At 33.1% G+C, this 18900-nt stretch overlaps 1 protein-coding gene across 1 annotated transcript; it reads left to right on the top strand.

Moving 5' to 3' along the window:
* The first annotated feature begins 6682 nt into the window (after nucleotides 1–6682).
* Nucleotides 6683–12274, top strand: LOC120413732 (bifunctional arginine demethylase and lysyl-hydroxylase PSR). The gene is made up of 3 exons (XM_039574658.2): nucleotides 6683–7021; nucleotides 7098–7990; nucleotides 11347–12274. Exons 1-3 carry the CDS (start codon nucleotides 6940–6942, stop codon nucleotides 11554–11556), a joined length of 1185 nt encoding a protein of 394 aa, XP_039430592.1. The 5' UTR covers nucleotides 6683–6939; the 3' UTR covers nucleotides 11557–12274.
* The last annotated feature ends 6626 nt before the right edge of the window (nucleotides 12275–18900 follow it).

The raw sequence follows: 18900 nt of genomic DNA, 5'->3' as shown, positions 1-18900 counted from the left end.
TGTTCACTTTTTCAATTTTTAATGTGTTTTTTTATATTAAAGATTTTTAATTTTCATTTGGATTTGAAAAATGCAATATGATTTAAATGCGTTTTTCAATTTGTGGCAACGTGTTGAAATGAAAAAGTACGAAAAAAGTCAAATAGGCTAAACTGAGGCTATTATTTTGGTTTGCTTTTTTAATCCAGTTCTATGATGTTGTTTCATCACGCCACATTTTAATTTCACTGGAAGCACAGGTTTAATATTGTTCAATCTAGATGACATTTCTATGTAACGTGCAAAAAAATAACAATAGTTTTAAATGGGCAAAAGAATCTTCAGTTCATGAAATGTATTGTTTTTTTAAATGAAAATGCTGATAAGTCAACATTCGCTGTACGATAGAAATAAATGCCTTTCAATTGAAAATATTCGAATCAATCTATTAATGCAATTTATAATTATTTGTGAAACTGATTTAAAAATGTTTTATTTTTATTTTTTAACTCAGATTACAATACATCTCATTTTCTCCACATGAGAAAGGACTGGTTTAGGTTGACAGAAGCGGCCATGTTGAAAGTGGTTTAGTTTGACACTAGGTTTTTCTCTTTGTTTATCCCATCCCAGGCTTGGAGGAGTTGGCCATTGGTTGTTGATTCGGGAAGGGAAGTCGACGTTTTCCGGCTGGGAAGTAAAGCGCCTGAACGGATAGTTCCCGATCACTTCGTCCTCCTTCGAGAATGACACAGATGTTCCAACTCGCCGTCAAAGTTCATCCCGCCGAAGCTGCGTTTGTGGGCGGTAGTTGCTGAAAGAGTTTGAAAGTAAATGAAATTGGTGAGACACTGAGCACATTCTCAATACTCACCGGTGACTTCTTCGGTATTCCAGGTAGATGTTCTTGATCAGGTTCGTCGGATCTCGCTCCAACCTCTGGAAGTAATCCGAGTACGTCAACTCCAGGACTTGCGGCTTTCGTACAGACGGTCCATCCAGAACTGGTGCAAACTGTTCTTCTGGATGTTTAGGTAATAATCGTCAAACATGTCCCGCAACGAGAAATGGACTGCGGACCCTCAGGACATCCCACACTGTCCCGTCATCACTTCCGGCACATAATGCTGCTGATGGTCGTAAACCGCCGGCACCGAGTGCAACATCCGCGCTGACCACCTCCGATTATGGCGCTTCTCGTCGTTTCCCTCTTCCGTCGGATCCTTCTCCTCACCGTTAAAATTTACTTTATCGTACTTGTTCGAAAAGCGGATGTAAATCTGCTTCAACTTCGTCCACCTGGCCACCACCACCGAATACAACCGGTGCAAATCCACATCCCGACCTCCGATCTTCGGCAACCGCATAAACTGCGTCCTACAAAAACAAACAAAATTAATCACAAACGCCACCAAACACCCAAGCTTCCTTCTTACCAACTCCGGTCGTGAAACAGCTGCAGGTCCTGCAGGAAGCTGGCCTTGTCCTTTTTCGAAAACCAACTTTCCCCCCGACCTCGTCCCGTACCGGCTCCACCCACCTTCCACTGCTGCTGTTTTGGCTCACAAAGGTGTCCGCGTCCGACTCCTGGCTGTGGCCGCGTCCGGATTTGTTTCGCTTCGTGGACAACTCACTCACCACCGGCACTACCAAACTGTTTGTTTACATTTTGTACTTAGGCGTACACGGTTACACGAGAACGACGAAATGAAAGAAATTATGTAGTCGAATTAAAAGTAAAAACTTTTAAATCAGTTAGCAATGAGATTTTCAAAAGCTGTAGCAGTAAAAGTTTTCATATTCAAAACAAGAAAAAAACTTAATGGAGCAAATTTTGACCACTTTTTATTTTAACAGTAAGTTACTTTTGCCATTACAGTAATATTTTTTTGTGTGTATGCAACCGTTTTTGGACTTTATATTTCTGATTTCCAGCTGGCCTTTACTGTTGTTGATCCAACCCTGCACAAAACGTCAAAAAATTGGGAGAAGCAAAAATGTTGCTCTCTCCCTCTCTTTCATCTCCCCCTCTTCCGATCTATTTTCGTTTTGTACACAACTGCATTACCGATGAACCTGAACCACTGATTAGATCGATTCGATGCCATGAGCTAGATGTTGCCGCTGATGAGTGGAATTTTTCGAGCCTGATCCCGCACGGCCAATTTGGAGATGGTTTAGCATAGCTCGTTTGACACCTACAATTGCTAGTACTTTGCGGGCTAGTTTGCGGGACTCAAATTGGAAATTTACGAAGACGGCAGATTCCTCCATTACCACCGGGAATCGTAAGAGAAAAAAAACACTTCAAAGCCATCTGACACCATAGTGGCCGAGAAAATCCAACCTGCAAAAATCTTGCCTTTAGAAGAGATCATTTAGTTTTCCACAAATCGCAAACACCAACAAAATACAGGTTTTGAACGAAGAAATTGTTCAACTGCAGTCATTAAAATTCTTCTCAAAGAATAAAAACATCAGAAGCATAAACAACCTACGATGAATCTCAGCCATCGACTGACAGCCGTTTCCTCCGCTGGTTTGTTTTGGTCGTACTGGTTGAAGGAATGAGCGAGCAAGAGATATTTTTATTTTCGTTTATTTCGTTCTCTCTCCTTCACTCCTCAACAGTGTTGCCAGTAAAATGGGGAAAAATGCAGCAGTGTTGCTAGGAGCAGCATTAAAACTGCTGGATATCAGCTAATACTACAGCAGTTGTTTTAGAGCTGATTTGTTATCATCTTAGCTGTTTTATGACTGATTAGCTGTAGAATGCTGACAAACAGCACATTTATGATTTCTCTTAGTGCTGGATGGTTACTTGGGTCCTGCATTTGTTTGCAAAAACATCATCCTGCATACATTTTGCTTTGTTTTCGAGTTTGCCGTAAATAAATTTGCGAGTTTGGCAAACTGTTAAACCTTGTGTCAAACACAAAAATGTGCGAGTTTGTTTGTTTGCCATAGTCTAATAGCTCCTTCAGAAGTGAGTTATACGCACTTCGGAAGGAACCGGAAAGCAAGGCAGAGAGCTCGCCAGAGAGGGTGAAAAAAAGCCACAAGAAATCGTGTCCTCTCCTTTGTTCTGCTGTTCGTACACACCAATTTCTTATTACTGATAATTCAGTTAAATTTACTGAAATCTACACTACTGAAAATTTCAGTAACACTTGCTGAAATTTTAGCAAACTTTGACAGCTCCATACAATAACCGGCTCCGTGGCTAAATGGTTACGGCTTCTGTCTCCCAAGCAGAAGGTTCAGGGCAGGGTTGTTAAAATATCAAAATATCAGCCGGGTTGGGTCAGTGGCCGATGTTCGTTCAGCATCGTCATCACCTTTTCCTTCTGCTGTTTGCGGGCCTTCTTGTAGTCCACCCGCTGCAGGATCTGCGATGCACTGTCCCGGCCGGAATCGCCTTCGCCGGGCAGCGGCGGCGGCTTGGGCTGCTTTCGTTTCCCCAGGGTGCTGGTGAACACACGGGGAGCACCTTAGTGCGAGAGCTAGAATTTGACGACGATGTTTGTGCGATGTTTACACGTCGACGGTGACAGCTCGAATGATTAAGAATTTAAGAATTTAAGAATTTAAGAATTTAAGAATTTAAGAATTTAAGAATTTAAGAATTTAAGAATTTAAGAATTTAAGAATTTAAGAATTTAAGAATTTAAGAATTTAAGAATTTAAGAATTTAAGAATTTAAGAATTTAAGAATTTAAGAATTTAAGAATTTAAGAATTTAAGAATTTAAGAATTTAAGAATTTAAGAATTTAAGAATTTAAGAATTTAAGAATTTAAGAATTTAAGAATTTAAGAATTTAAGAATTTAAGAATTTAAGAATTTAAGAATTTAAGAATTTAAGAATTTAAGAATTTAAGAATTTAAGAATTTAAGAATTTAAGAATTTAAGAATTTAAGAATTTAAGAATTTAAGAATTTAAGAATTTAAGAATTTAAGAATTTAAGAATTTAAGAATTTAAGAATTTAAGAATTTAAGAATTTAAGAATTTAAGAATTTAAGAATTTAAGAATTTAAGAATTTAAGAATTTAAGAATTTAAGAATTTAAGAATTTAAGAATTTAAGAATTTAAGAATTTAAGAATTTAAGAATTTAAGAATTTAAGAATTTAAGAATTTAAGAATTTAAGAATTTAAGAATTTAAGAATTTAAGAATTTAAGAATTTAAGAATTTAAGAATTTAAGAATTTAAGAATTTAAGAATTTAAGAATTTAAGAATTTAAGAATTTAAGAATTTAAGAATTTAAGAATTTAAGAATTTAAGAATTTAAGAATTTAAGAATTTAAGAATTTAAGAATTTAAGAATTTAAGAATTTAAGAATTTAAGAATTTAAGAATTTAAGAATTTAAGAATTTAAGAATTTAAGAATTTAAGAATTTAAGAATTTAAGAATTTAAGAATTTAAGAATTTAAGAATTTAAGAATTTAAGAATTTAAGAATTTAAGAATTTAAGAATTTAAGAATTTAAGAATTTAAGAATTTAAGAATTTAAGAATTTAAGAATTTAAGAATTTAAGAATTTAAGAATTTAAGAATTTAAGAATTTAAGAATTTAAGAATTTAAGAATTTAAGAATTTAAGAATTTAAGAATTTAAGAATTTAAGAATTTAAGAATTTAAGAATTTAAGAATTTAAGAATTTAAGAATTTAAGAATTTAAGAATTTAAGAATTTAAGAATTTAAGAATTTAAGAATTTAAGAATTTAAGAATTTAAGAATTTAAGAATTTAAGAATTTAAGAATTTAAGAATTTAAGAATTTAAGAATTTAAGAATTTAAGAATTTAAGAATTTAAGAATTTAAGAATTTAAGAATTTAAGAATTTAAGAATTTAAGAATTTAAGAATTTAAGAATTTAAGAATTTAAGAATTTAAGAATTTAAGAATTTAAGAATTTAAGAATTTAAGAATTTAAGAATTTAAGAATTTAAGAATTTAAGAATTTAAGAATTTAAGAATTTAAGAATTTAAGAATTTAAGAATTTAAGAATTTAAGAATTTAAGAATTTAAGAATTTAAGAATTTAAGAATTTAAGAATTTAAGAATTTAAGAATTTAAGAATTTAAGAATTTAAGAATTTAAGAATTTAAGAATTTAAGAATTTAAGAATTTAAGAATTTAAGAATTTAAGAATTTAAGAATTTAAGAATTTAAGAATTTAAGAATTTAAGAATTTAAGAATTTAAGAATTTAAGAATTTAAGAATTTAAGAATTTAAGAATTTAAGAATTTAAGAATTTAAGAATTTAAGAATTTAAGAATTTAAGAATTTAAGAATTTAAGAATTTAAGAATTTAAGAATTTAAGAATTTAAGAATTTAAGAATTTAAGAATTTAAGAATTTAAGAATTTAAGAATTTAAGAATTTAAGAATTTAAGAATTTAAGAATTTAAGAATTTAAGAATTTAAGAATTTAAGAATTTAAGAATTTAAGAATTTAAGAATTTAAGAATTTAAGAATTTAAGAATTTAAGAATTTAAGAATTTAAGAATTTAAGAATTTAAGAATTTAAGAATTTAAGAATTTAAGAATTTAAGAATTTAAGAATTTAAGAATTTAAGAATTTAAGAATTTAAGAATTTAAGAATTTAAGAATTTAAGAATTTAAGAATTTAAGAATTTAAGAATTTAAGAATTTAAGAATTTAAGAATTTAAGAATTTAAGAATTTAAGAATTTAAGAATTTAAGAATTTAAGAATTTAAGAATTTAAGAATTTAAGAATTTAAGAATTTAAGAATTTAAGAATTTAAGAATTTAAGAATTTAAGAATTTAAGAATTTAAGAATTTAAGAATTTAAGAATTTAAGAATTTAAGAATTTAAGAATTTAAGAATTTAAGAATTTAAGAATTTAAGAATTTAAGAATTTAAGAATTTAAGAATTTAAGAATTTAAGAATTTAAGAATTTAAGAATTTAAGAATTTAAGAATTTAAGAATTTAAGAATTTAAGAATTTAAGAATTTAAGAATTTAAGAATTTAAGAATTTAAGAATTTAAGAATTTAAGAATTTAAGAATTTAAGAATTTAAGAATTTAAGAATTTAAGAATTTAAGAATTTAAGAATTTAAGAATTTAAGAATTTAAGAATTTAAGAATTTAAGAATTTAAGAATTTAAGAATTTAAGAATTTAAGAATTTAAGAATTTAAGAATTTAAGAATTTAAGAATTTAAGAATTTAAGAATTTAAGAATTTAAGAATTTAAGAATTTAAGAATTTAAGAATTTAAGAATCTAAGAATTTAAGAATTCAAGAATTTAAGAATTTAAGAATTTAAGAATTTAAGAATTTAAGAATTTAAGAATTTAAGAACTTAAGAATTTAAGAATTTAAGAATTTAAGAATTTAAGAATTTAAGAATTTAAGAATTTAATGGAAATGCATTTGTAAACACGTGCTTGGAGGTGGTCAATACGTTCGAATTAGGAGACTTTTGAAGTAACGAAATTCGAACTAACAAATCCGCTATTTACACCTGTTCAACAAAAAAATTGTTTATTTTTATGAGTTTTTTTTTTTAAATAATTGTTTGATCTGCTTTTTTTAATCACCCCTCGTCGACTCAAAAACAAAATTTGTTATTTTCTACGCCACCTTCCCTCTGCACGAATCACCTTGCGCCATCCCCCAAAACTGTCAGAAAATGCTTCTCGAAGCAACACAACTGTCAAACCGTCCGCCATTATCCAAAGTCGATTGCTCACATCGCTCCGTTTCGTTCCGCTGGTGCGCAAAATTCCGCTGTTTTTCGCAAAAAAACACTTCTTTTCTAGGAAACTTTACGCTTCCGGTGCTTCTTAGACGACCGTCCGTTTCGGCGACGTGAAAAAAGGGTTGAAAGATTCGCTACCTGCAGCCCGCAACCGCCCGTGCCCGGAAGTCTCGTGAGTGTTCACGCCAAGAAGAAGACTCGTTTGTCCAGCGGAATGTCGTCGGAAGCGGGCGAAGTGAAGTTGTCTCACCGCACCCGGAAGCGCGTCCGGGAGGTGAAGCGCAAGGCGCGGCCAGGTGAGAATGCTTGATTACGCTTTTGAGAGGTGTTTTTTTTTAAATTTAAGTTCCTCCTTTCCCCTTCCCCCGGCAGAGTTGGCCGACAAGGTCGCGTGGATGCAGCTGGAGTACTACAGAAAGTTTGACAAATTCCGGGAGTTTGAGGACAACGTGGAGCGCATTCACGTGGACGAGGTCAGTCCGGAGCAGTTTATCGAGCGGTACGAGAGCATTTACAAGCCCGTGGTCATCGAGGGCGTGCAGAACGGGTGGAAGGCGCTGGAGAAGTGGACGACGGGGCGGTTGGCCAAAAAGTACCGCAATCAAAAGTTCAAGTGTGGCGAGGATAACGACGGGTACAGCGTCAAGATGAAGATGAAGTACTACATCGAGTACATGCGGAGTACGACCGACGACAGTCCGCTGTACATCTTCGACAGCAGCTTCGGCGAGCATCACCGGCGGAAAAAGCTGCTCGAGGATTACGACATTCCGGTGTACTTCCGGGACGATCTGTTCAAACACGCCGGCGAGGAGCGTCGACCGCCGTACCGTTGGTTCGTGATGGGGCCGGGCCGATCCGGCACCGGAATCCACATCGATCCGCTCGGCACGAGTGCGTGGAATGCCCTCGTCAAGGGCCACAAGCGCTGGTGTCTGTTCCCCACCCACACCCCAAAAGAGCTGCTCAAGGTAACCGGCGCCATCGGCGGGAAGCAGCGGGACGAAGCGATCACCTGGTTCAACCTGATTTACCCCAAGACGAAGCAGCTGGACTGGCCCGCGGACTGCAAACCGCTGGAGATTCTGCAGAAGCCGGGCGAGACGGTGTTCGTGCCGGGAGGGTGGTGGCACGTGGTGCTCAACCTGGACGACACCGTCGCCGTGACGCAGAACTTTTGCAGCAAGACCAACTTCCCCGTGGTGTGGCACAAAACGGTGCGCGGCAGGCCGAAACTTTCCAAGAAGTGGTTCAAGGTGCTACAGGTGAGAATGAGATGGGGCGTAGCAGGGTGGCATCGCTATTTTTGCCTTCCTCACCTTACTGAGGAAAGGCTATAAAATCACTCAAAAAATGAACTTTTTAGTTAGACCTCCTAGACCTACCTTCATTTGTACATATCGACTCAAAATCACCAGCTGAGCAAATGTCTGTGTGTTTGGCTGTATGTAGACATGTGTACCAAATCAATGTCACTGGAATATCTCGTCACTGGCTGAACCGATTTTGACCGTATTGGCCTCATTCGTTTCGTCTTGAGGTCCCATTAGTCCCTATTGAAATCCATGAAATCTAGTAAAGCACATCAAAAGTTATGATTGAAAAACTGCTGCATATAAATTTCACAATTTGCAAAAAAGGGTGGTTTTTGCATGAAAACCTGCCATATTATATATTTTCAGAAAGGTTCTGAAATGACCTTTCTTGTGGATTAAGAATTTTTCAGATCTGACTTACCTATCTAAAATTACAAGCAGTTTAAAAAAATGGTCTGAATTGACATAACCTCAATCTATTTTCCAACAGGTTTTTCCTATTTGTTTTTGTTTACTAAAATTCGATTGTACAGGGTGGTTCAGTTCAATATATGAAAAATGACAGTCGATGATCGACGAACAGGGTGAGGAAGGCATCAACCACCTGAAGGTGGATTAAGCAACGTTTTTTTTTCAACAAAACGATTGAAATTTAAAAAAAACAAAGTTTTTTAAAAAAATTATGAGGATTTTGAAAATGTTTGAAAAATGTTTTTGTTTCAAAATGGGAAAAATATTATGTTCTTTAAACAAACCAACGTTGTTTACCGATAAGATTATCGCCAATGTCAAGTGTCAATCAAAAATTTGGAAATTCTGTTTTTTAACCACAAAATTAATAAAAAAAAATATTAGAAATTCTAAAATTCAAGATTTAAAAATTTTAAAAATCAAAATTTAAAAACGTGAAAATTCCATGATATTGAAATATTGATATTGTAAATTTAAAACTTTTAAAAATATTCAAAAATACAAAAAAAAAAAATCAAAAATTATGAAAATTTAAAATAAACCAAAAATTTTAAATTTCAAAATTCAAGCTTGCATAATTTAGTAATGCACATATTTATGAATAAAAAAAATCGGAATTAAAAAATTCAATTCAAAAGCTCAAAAAAAAAAAAAATTTAAAAAAAATCAAAAATTATTAAATCCAAAAATGAAACTTAAAAATTTTAGTTCTTTTTAATCCTGAATTTAAAAATAATTTTAGAAGTTCAAAAATTTAAATAATTTTAAATTAAGAAATTGTACGAAAAAAAGGAAACAATATTTGAAAAATAACAAGATTAAAATATTTAGAAATTAAAATAGAATTTAATAATTCTAGAAAATCTGAAATTTAATGAAAAATATAAAAAAAAGTATAAAGACATTAAAAAAATCCAAAATACATTACTATTAAAAAAAAATTATAATTTTTTAATATTTTAGCATTGAAAAGTTTAAAAGTGCAAAATTTTCTTAAATTCGAACAATGGAGATTGAAATTTATTCAAAAATAAAAAAAACTAAATTTCGAGACTCCAAATTTAAAATTTAGAAATTCCAAAATTCTAATGTCTAAAATAAAAAAAAGCTTAAATTTAAATTTTAACTTATTTAAAAAAAATAGTTTAAAAATTGAAAAATTCTAAAAAAAATTAATTTGAAAATTTGAAAGTTGAAAAAATTAGAAATAAAAAAAAATGTATAAACAACAGATAACAAAAATCGAAATCTAAAAGTTCAAAGATTAAGAATTACAAAATGCAAAAATAAAAATAAATACATATAAAATCAAGATTCAAAAACTCTAAAATTTTTAAAGTTCAGAACTCAACATTCAAAAAATTCAAAATTTTAAATTGATTTGAGGAATAATTTTAAATTAGGAAATTGAACGATTAAAAAAAAAACAATATTTGAAAATTACAAGATTTTAATATTTATAAACTAAAATAAAATTCAATAATTCGAAAAAATCTGAAATTTAATAAAAAATATAAAAACAATCAGAAATAAAAAAAAAAAAAAATCAAAGATACCTGAATATATATAAAAAATCATACATTTTTAATATTTTAGCATTGAAAAATTTAGAAGTGACGATGCAAATATTTTTCAAAGTTTTTGTTCGATGTTGGGGCAAAACAAAATATAAATATTTAAATAACAAGGCATAGTTTCAACATTTGCATGGAAAAAGTGTTTTAAAATGCATTTTGCGCTAGTTCAGTTGTTTTGCAATCATTAGTTTTCAAAAATGTAAAATTTGACGAAAACAAAAATTTTAGCAAAAAAAAAATCCGATAATAAACATCGAAAATTTTTAAAAATATAAAAGATTTTTAAATCAACCCAAATAGGCTAAAAAAGATTCTAAACGCAGGGGAATGCAATTTAAATTGATTTCAGCTGATTGCACTTCTATTTCCGATGAAAATTTGAAGTTTGTTGAAAAAAAATTTTACCCCTTGATTTTTCGGGCAATCTTTCAAGGGGACAAAAACTTAAAATAAAATTTGTACCAGCCTAATAGAGTCTGAAATGTATTTAAAAAATAAAAATAAATCCTAAAATTCGGGACTCAACATTTAAAATTTACGTTTTGAATATTCAAAAATGCAAATGTCTAAATCATAAAAATACTTCAATTTAAATTTTAACTTATTAAAAAATAGGTTTAGAAATTAAAAAAATCAAAAAAATTAAACGTTTTAAAGTTAAAAAATATTACAAAAAAAAGTGAAATAAAAAAAACAATAAATAACAAAAAATCGAAATCTAAAAGTTCAAAAATCAAGAATTAAAAAATGCAAAAAAATTAAAAAATACATTAAAAAATCTAGATTTAAAAACTCAAAAATTTTAAAAATTGAGGAACTCAAAATTTTAAAAATTCTAAACATTTAAAATTTCAAAAACTCAAAGGGTAAACAAAATAAAAAATATGTATATACAGTTCAGACTTGATTATCCGAAGCCTCGATTATTCGAAGTTTCGATAATCCGAAGTTCGATTATCCGAAGGTTTGTATGGGACTCACGAACAAAAAAAAAACCTCGTTTTTTTCGTACTTTTAACATCAACTTTGAGTTTTACGACTCTATTTTAGTCAAATTTGAATGGTTGATTGCCTATAAAATTAGAAAAATGTATTTTTTCAATATTTAATCACTGCCATTTTGACCGCCATCTTGGATTTAAAAATTCTAAATCATTTTAGAGTAGTTTAGGGGCCATACTAAAACTCAACAATCAAAAATAACTCTTCATTTCCAGTAAATTTCCAAAACTAACATATCTTTCCCCCCAACCCCAGGAACTGGAACCGGAGCTGGCCCGCGATGCGGCCAAGATCGACGTCGGCCAGAGCACGGGCGTCGCCTCGGACAGCTCGAGCAACTCCAGCTCGTCGTCTTCCAGCTCGAGCAGCGACGAGAGCGACAGCGACTCCAACACGGACAGCGGCCAGGAGTCGCTGTCGGCGCGCAAGACGAAAAAGCGCCGGAAAACCGGCATGATGGCCTGATTGTTGCTGTAGGCGGAAGAAAGTGGGATTTCTTTGACGATTAATCATTTTTCCCTTTGACACTTTGTTATATTTTTTCCAAAAAAAGTAATGATTTTAAATTTTTGCTACGTTAGTTTAAACATGAAGAAACAATTCAGAAACAGCCAAGTATTAAAGAATAACACTGAAAGAAAGAGAGAGAATTCGTAGAATGGTAGTAATTTATTTTACGACTTGTAACTATTAGTTAGAAGGACGATGTGAACACAAGGGTCTAGCAGAATTGAACTCTATAGGAAAGAATTATCAATTAGTGACCTAACCATGTGTAATAACCATGTTATCACCAATTTATCACAATCATAAACGTAATATAATATAAACAAACCAACCAACAAACTGAAAACAAAACAAGAAAAAAAAAGAAGCAAACTATTACGATGGTATCGTGCCTTGGGTTAACAACATCAAAACATAACAAACAACAACGCCTCAAATACACGTAAACGTAACAACACTGCTCAGCGTTCAGGGTTGTTTTCCTCTCCTTCCTGCGTTTCCCGTTGGACGACGGCGACGCTTTACAACGGAAGTGGAACCAGATCGAGGCGAAAGAAGTGGGATTTTAGGGTGAAGAACGTAAAAAACCAAGTCAGCCAAAATTCGGTGGTAATAATGTAGGTAAACAATAAACGTCTTTCGAGGTGAACAGTGAAGATGCTGAATTTTACGCAAATGATTTTTCTGTGTGAAATTCCCTACTATCTTTGAATATGACTACCCTCAGTTAAATCCGAAATAGTCCCCTATAAGGAAGATCACCTTGGTACAGGTAAGAGTGTCAACATGAAGCAACTGCTAGACAAATTTTCTGCATTCCCTTTCGAGAACTATTTGCAAAAATAAAAATCTAAACAACAAGTTTCAGGTCCAATGATCATATCACATTTCAAGAGGTTTCCGGAAGGGTTTTCTGCTTTTCCTTTTGAAAACTTACATCTGTAAAGCAGAAGAAATGCCTGAACTGGAAATATCGCATCGGTGCTTGGTGACTTCCTGTTTATGGTTTATGGAGTACAGTATCGCTGACGATGGACGCTGAACTCAGATTTTCAAGATAATATAAACAACTTAATGATGATTTCGAATGAAACTAGTAAAGTTGGGGAAAATGAAATAGATATAGATTACCGTGCATTGAAAGACTGATGTTCTTTCCATGAACGCGCTCTCACAAATAAAAATAAAGGAGGAAAAATTCAAAAGGAAGATGTGGCTGTAAGCAGCAGAAGTAGTTGCATGACGTTGGTGCTGGCTTTGCACTGAAGGTATGGTTAAAAAGCATCCGGATGCTTTCGAAATTGCAAACTGACTTAGGCTTGGACTTAGGTGGAATTTGAAAAAGCTTCAAAAATAATGAAGTCCGTTTTTGAATTGTGCAAGTTGAATCAGGCACACTTTTAGATTTACTGATTGTTTTAGTTATGATTTGAGTCGTTATAATCGTTCTGTCTTCCTCACTGAGGTAAGGCTAATTAACTTTTCACAGAAAGCTCGTAGTCCCACCTTCATGTATACCAATCGATTCAGAATAAAAAAAAACTGAACAAATATGTCTGTGAAGGTGTGCGGCCAACTTGGTGAACAATAATGCCACTCAGTCCCACATGTCTCTATTGAACTGTTTCAAGTTTGGATAAATAGTTTAAAAATTATGTATAAAAATGTCTTTTCGCCTAGACTCAAGTACCATCATATTATACTTGTTTGGATATATAAATGAAAAATCTTCCCAACGAAACCAACAGTTTGAAGTTCCCTGTTTAAAGTAATTATGAGATATTTTTATATTTTTTTTTGAAGCTAGATCGCTTATCTGTATGAAATTATATCCGGATCCATCATTAATCTATCACTGGATACGTCATGAATAGTCCTTTCAAGTTTGTCTTATTGTGAAAGCAGACAAAAATCAAAATCAGAGCGCAACTTATCACAGCTTGTACAGTGAAACCTATTTTTACGCGATGCGTAACGTGTTTCTAATTTGTGGAATTTCTCTGGAACGACGCAACATTTTTGCAATCTTTTAATAGCAATTTGCAGGTTTTGTTCAGAATCGACGAAATAAAAAGCGTAACGCCACCGCGTAACGATAATAGACGAGAAATCATTTTTAAAATCGATTAGTTCAACATGATATGGTTAAATTTTCAATGCTTTCACTAAAAATATATTTTTTGAAATGTAGCAAGTAGGGTTAGTGAATTTTCACGATTCCGCGGACAGCGTGAAATACGTGAAATTTTGAGATTTCCGTGAATTCAAGTCAATTCTTTGATATAACAAAATAATAGATATTTTATCCATAGATACTTTTTAGGTAAATTTTAATAGTTTTCAATTGAAAAGTTTGATACTAACTATTTGAAGAATTGTTAGCAAAACATACATTAACATAAAATTGTTACAACATTTACTGAGAAGTGAATGCTGCGAATACTTTAATGATGTTATCAAAAATCAGTCAAAGTAAAAACATAATCTCGGATTCATCGAGTTATCAAAAGAATGATTTCGTTTTTCTTGACTTCTATTTTATTAAAAAGGTATAAGTTTAAAAGAAATTAAAAGATTCAAGCTGGGTTATTCAAGATTAAATGAATAGTATTTTTATCTTTAAAATCACATTTTTAGAACATTTCAGAGTTTTTCTGAGTCCTGTTAAATTCAGACGACACCGTTGCCGTGGATGTTAAAAAATTCAGTGTTTCATGATTTTTTCACGTTTTCATGATTTCGTTACAGAATTAAATTATCTTTGCCTATTGATTTTTAATGTAGCTTTTGAGAAGAGAGATAAAAATCCTAAAAAATATTTTTACTGGGCAAAATTTCACAGAAAATTCAAGTTATTTTAATAATTTTGGTTAGAAAGATTGTTGAAATTTGCTCTGATATGAAATTAAATAACATGGAAAAAGATAAAATAGATTCAAATAAGCGAAAGCTTTTTTGTTATATTAGTCAAATATTAGAAAAAAACATTGCTTAATCCACCTTTAGGTGGTTGGTGCCTTCCTCCCATTTATATAGTGAATATCTTCATTCAGAATTGCATCATTCCCCCTTAACATGTTTAACAAATTAAGCTTCATTACTCATTTCTTTCGATAGGGTTTTCAGATCTTCAATCTTTTTGGCTCATCGGTAAGGTCTTTTGATAACCTATCCAACGATAGTTCGCATGATAGATCCGGACAACGTTTTCATCAAAATATCTGAGATCCGGCCTCTAAAAGTGTATAAATAATACTTAAGTGCACATAACTTTTGATAGGGTTATCAGATCTTCGATGTTCTAGGCTCATTTGAAAGGTCTTTCAATTATCTAACTGACGACGGGTCGCATGATGGACCCGGACATCATTTTAATCGAAATATCTGAGATCCGGCCTCTAAAACGTGGATAAGTAACATTTAAGTGCTAATAGCTTTTGATAGGGTTATCAGATCTTCTTTTAAATACCTTTCATGTATAACATGACAGGGTTTCTTACAAAAACCACCCTTTTTACAATCTTCCGGACTTTTGTTACACGGAAAGAAGGTTTATCGTGAATCTTACTAAATTTCGGTTAAAAACCCTAAAAAAATTGGTTGTTTTTTCAACCACCATTTTTTTAGCTGGAAATCCTAAAAAAAGTCCTGGATTTGACAGCTGGATCCAGGTCCTAAAAATGATAAATCTAGCTAAATTTTTAGTAAATTTTACTAATTTACAAGCTGGAAAAATGCTGTCAGTCTCAAAAGCTGTATGTTTTGAGAAGGTCTGTTAGCTATTTTAGCTAGATTTTATGGTATGCTAGGAAGTTTTACAGTTAGCCCAGCGAGTTTTTAGGCTGTTTCAACCACTTTTTTTGGAATCATTCTCAAAATTTTCCATTGATGGCTGCGAAGCCAGGTATTTTCACACATCTTTTTAGCTAGTTTAGCTAACTTTGCCACTATTCTTGGTAGGTGTTTTGGTTGGAATAGCTAATTTTTCCACTATTTCTACAAGTTTTCTTTCAAAAGCCTCCGTTGCACTATGGTACATTGGGTGGCCAAGTTTCAAAAAAGTTACCTTCACCAAATATTTTTTGGTATTTTTTTCTCGAAAGTAAACATTCTAACTAAGAAAAATCCAAATTTTCAAAGCTCTAAGTTTGTTCATTACGGAGATACGCAAGCTGAAAGTCAAAAAATGGAGTAAAAAACTAGCGTTTTTCGTAAAAAAGGCTGATTGTTTAATTTTAACATAGCTCAGCCATTTTAAATATTTTATTAGGACAATTATACATCGTTGGAAAGGTAATGATATAAGCTTTGAAACTCTTAATAGATAAAATGTTGTTTCCAAACCAAAAACTGAAGTTTTCATCGAATAACTGAAGCATTTTTTTGACAAAACTTATTTACTTGTGTTTTTTAACACCTAAACTACCATGCAAGCGAAAAAAGGCGAAGTCCAACTTCAAACAGCTGTATCTCGGCTACCTGTGGACGGATTTTCAAAATTCAAGAAGCAAAAGATGCGGACAGATCTCTAGTTTATTTTGCTTTTTGAAAAGTCAAAAACAGAGGCACTTACCCTAAGTTATTCCCAAAACCAACCAGGTAACTTTTTTTTTCCCTCTATTTTCTAGTTGTTTTGCATTTTGGATCGAATGTTGAATGACAATTTGTTTAAAATTTTATCATAATGCAAGTTACAGTACAATTATAATACCCAATACCATATTGGACCGATCTGGACACATTGGGACCGGTTCCAGGTTCTCCGGTGAAACCCGGAATATCCCCAATTCCAGAGTATTTTCAAGAATTTTATTAGAGTGGCAATATGGGTATCAAAATTCAGCATTTTCAAAATCAAGCTCACTGATGACGCTGAAAACCATTTTGGACATATATGGCCACTTTGGGACCGATTCCAGGTTCTCCGGTGAAACCCGGAATATCCCCAATTCCAGAGTATTTTCAAGAATTTTATTAGAGTAGCAATATGGGTATCAATATTCAGCATTTTCAAAATCAAGCTCACTGATGACGCTGAAAACCATTTTGGACATATCTGGCCACTTTGGGACCGGTTCCAGGTTCTCCGGTGGAACCCGGAATATCCCCAATTCCAGAGTATTTTCAAGAATTTTATTAGAGTGGCAATATGGGTATCAAAATTCAGCATTTCCAAAATCAAGCTCACTGATGACGCTGAAAACCATTTTGGACATATCTGGCCACTTTAGGACCGGTTCCAGGTTCTCCGGTGAAACCCGGAATATCCCCAATTCCAGAGTATTTTCAAGAATTTTATTAGAGTGGCAATATGGGTATCAAAATTCAGCATTTTCAAAATCAAGCTCACTGATGACGCTGAAAACCATTTTGGACTTATCTGGCCACTTTGGGACCGATTCCAGGTTCTCCGGTGAAACCCGGAATATCCCCAATTCCAGAGTATTTTCAAGAATTTTATTAGAGTGGCAATATGGGTATCAAAATTCAGCATTTTCAAAATCAAGCTCACTGATGACGCTGAAAACCATTTTGGACTTATCTGGCCACTTTAGGACCGGTTCCAGGTTCTCCGGTGAAACCCGGAATATCCCCAATTCCAGAGTATTTTCAAGAATTTTATTAGAGTGGCAATATGGGTATCAAAATTCAGCATTTTCAAAATCAAGCTCATTGATGACGCAAAAAACCATTTTGGACATATCTGGCCACTTTGGGACCGGTTCCAGGTTCTCCGGTGAAACCCGGAATATCCCCAATTCCAGAGTATTTTCAAGAATTTTATTAGAGTGGCAATATGGGTATCAAAATTCAGCATTTTCAAAATCAAGCTCACTGATGACGCTGAAAACCATTTTGGACATATCTGGCCACTTTGGGACCGATTCCAGGTTCTCCGGTGAAACCCGGAATATCCCCAATTCCAGAGTATTTTCAAGAATTTTATTAGAGTGGCAATATGGGTATCAAAATTCAGCATTTTCAAAATCAAGCTCACTGATGACGCTGAAAACCATTTTGGACTTATCTGGCCACTTTAGGACCGGTTCCAGGTTCTCCGGTGAAACCCGGAATATCCCCAATTCCAGAGTATTTTCAAGAATTTTATTAGAGTGGCAATATGGGTATCAAAATTCAGCATTTTCAAAATCAAGCTCATTGATGACGCAAAAAACCATTTTGGACATATCTGGCCACTTTGGGACCGGTTCCAGGTTCTCCGGTGAAACCCGGAATATCCCCAATTCCAGAGTATTTTCAAGAATTTTATTAGAGTGGCAATATGGGTATCAAAATTCAGCATTTTCAAAATCAAGCTCACTGATGACGCTGAAAACCATTTTGGACATATCTGGCCACTTTGGGACCGGTTCCAGGTTCTCCGGTGGAATCCGGAATATCCCCAATTCTACAGTATTTTCAAGAATTTTATTAGAGTGGCAATATGGGTATCAAAATTCAGCATTTTCAAAATCAAGCTCACTGATGACGCTGAAAACCATTTTGGACATATCTGGCCACTTTGGGACCGGTTCCAGATTCTCCGGTGGAACCCGGAATATCTCCAATTACAGAGCAATTTCAAGAATTTTATTAGAGTGGCAATATGGGTATCAAAATTCAGCATTTTCAAAATCAAGCTCACTGATGACGCTGAAAACCATTTTGGACATATCTGGCCACTTTGGGACCGGTTCCAGGTTCTCTGGTGGAACCCGGAATATCCCAACTACGGAGTATTTTCAAGAAATTTATTAGAGTGGCAATATGGGTATCAAAATTCAGCATTTTCAAAATAAAACTCATTGATGACGCTGAAAACCATTTTGGACATATCTGGCCATTTTGGGACCGGTTCCAGGTTTTCCGGTGGAACCCGGAATATCCCCAATTACAGAGCAATTTCAAGAATTTTATTAGAGTGGCAATATGGGTATCAAAATTCAGCATTTTCAAAATCAAGCTCACTGATGACGCTGAAAACCATTTTGGACATATCTGGCCACTTTGGGACCGGTTCCAGATTCTCCGGTGGAACCCGGAATATCTCCAATTACAGAGCAATTTCAAGAATTTTATTAGAGTGGCAATATGGGTATCAAAATTCAGCATTTTCAAAATAAAACTCATTGATGACGCTAAAACCATTTTTGGATACTTCTGGCCATTTTGGGACCGATTCCAGGTTCTCCGGTGGAATCCGGAATATCCCCAATTCTACAGTATTTTCAAGAATTTTATTAGAGTGGCAATATAGGTATCAAAATTCAGCATTTTCAAAATCAAGCTCATTGATGACGC

Source organism: Culex pipiens, chromosome 1, assembly GCF_016801865.2.
Source record: "Culex pipiens pallens isolate TS chromosome 1, TS_CPP_V2, whole genome shotgun sequence".
In the NCBI taxonomy this organism is placed as follows: Eukaryota; Metazoa; Arthropoda; class Insecta; order Diptera; family Culicidae; genus Culex; species Culex pipiens.
This window is presented reverse-complemented; position numbering and strand designations above follow the sequence as displayed.

What these genes read in the sequence shown, in the direction of transcription:
- LOC120413732 (XM_039574658.2), top strand. Translation starts at nt 6,940, where the DNA reads ATGTCGTCGGAAGCGGGCGAAGTGAAGTTGTCTCACCGCACCCGGAAG. An exon ending in GAAGCGCAAGGCGCGGCCAG is followed by an intron (nt 7,022 to 7,097) that starts GTGAGAATGCTT and finishes TTCCCCCGGCAG; the next exon opens with AGTTGGCCGACAAGGTCGCG. An exon ending in AGTGGTTCAAGGTGCTACAG is followed by an intron (nt 7,991 to 11,346) that starts GTGAGAATGAGA and finishes CCCCAACCCCAG; the next exon opens with GAACTGGAACCGGAGCTGGC.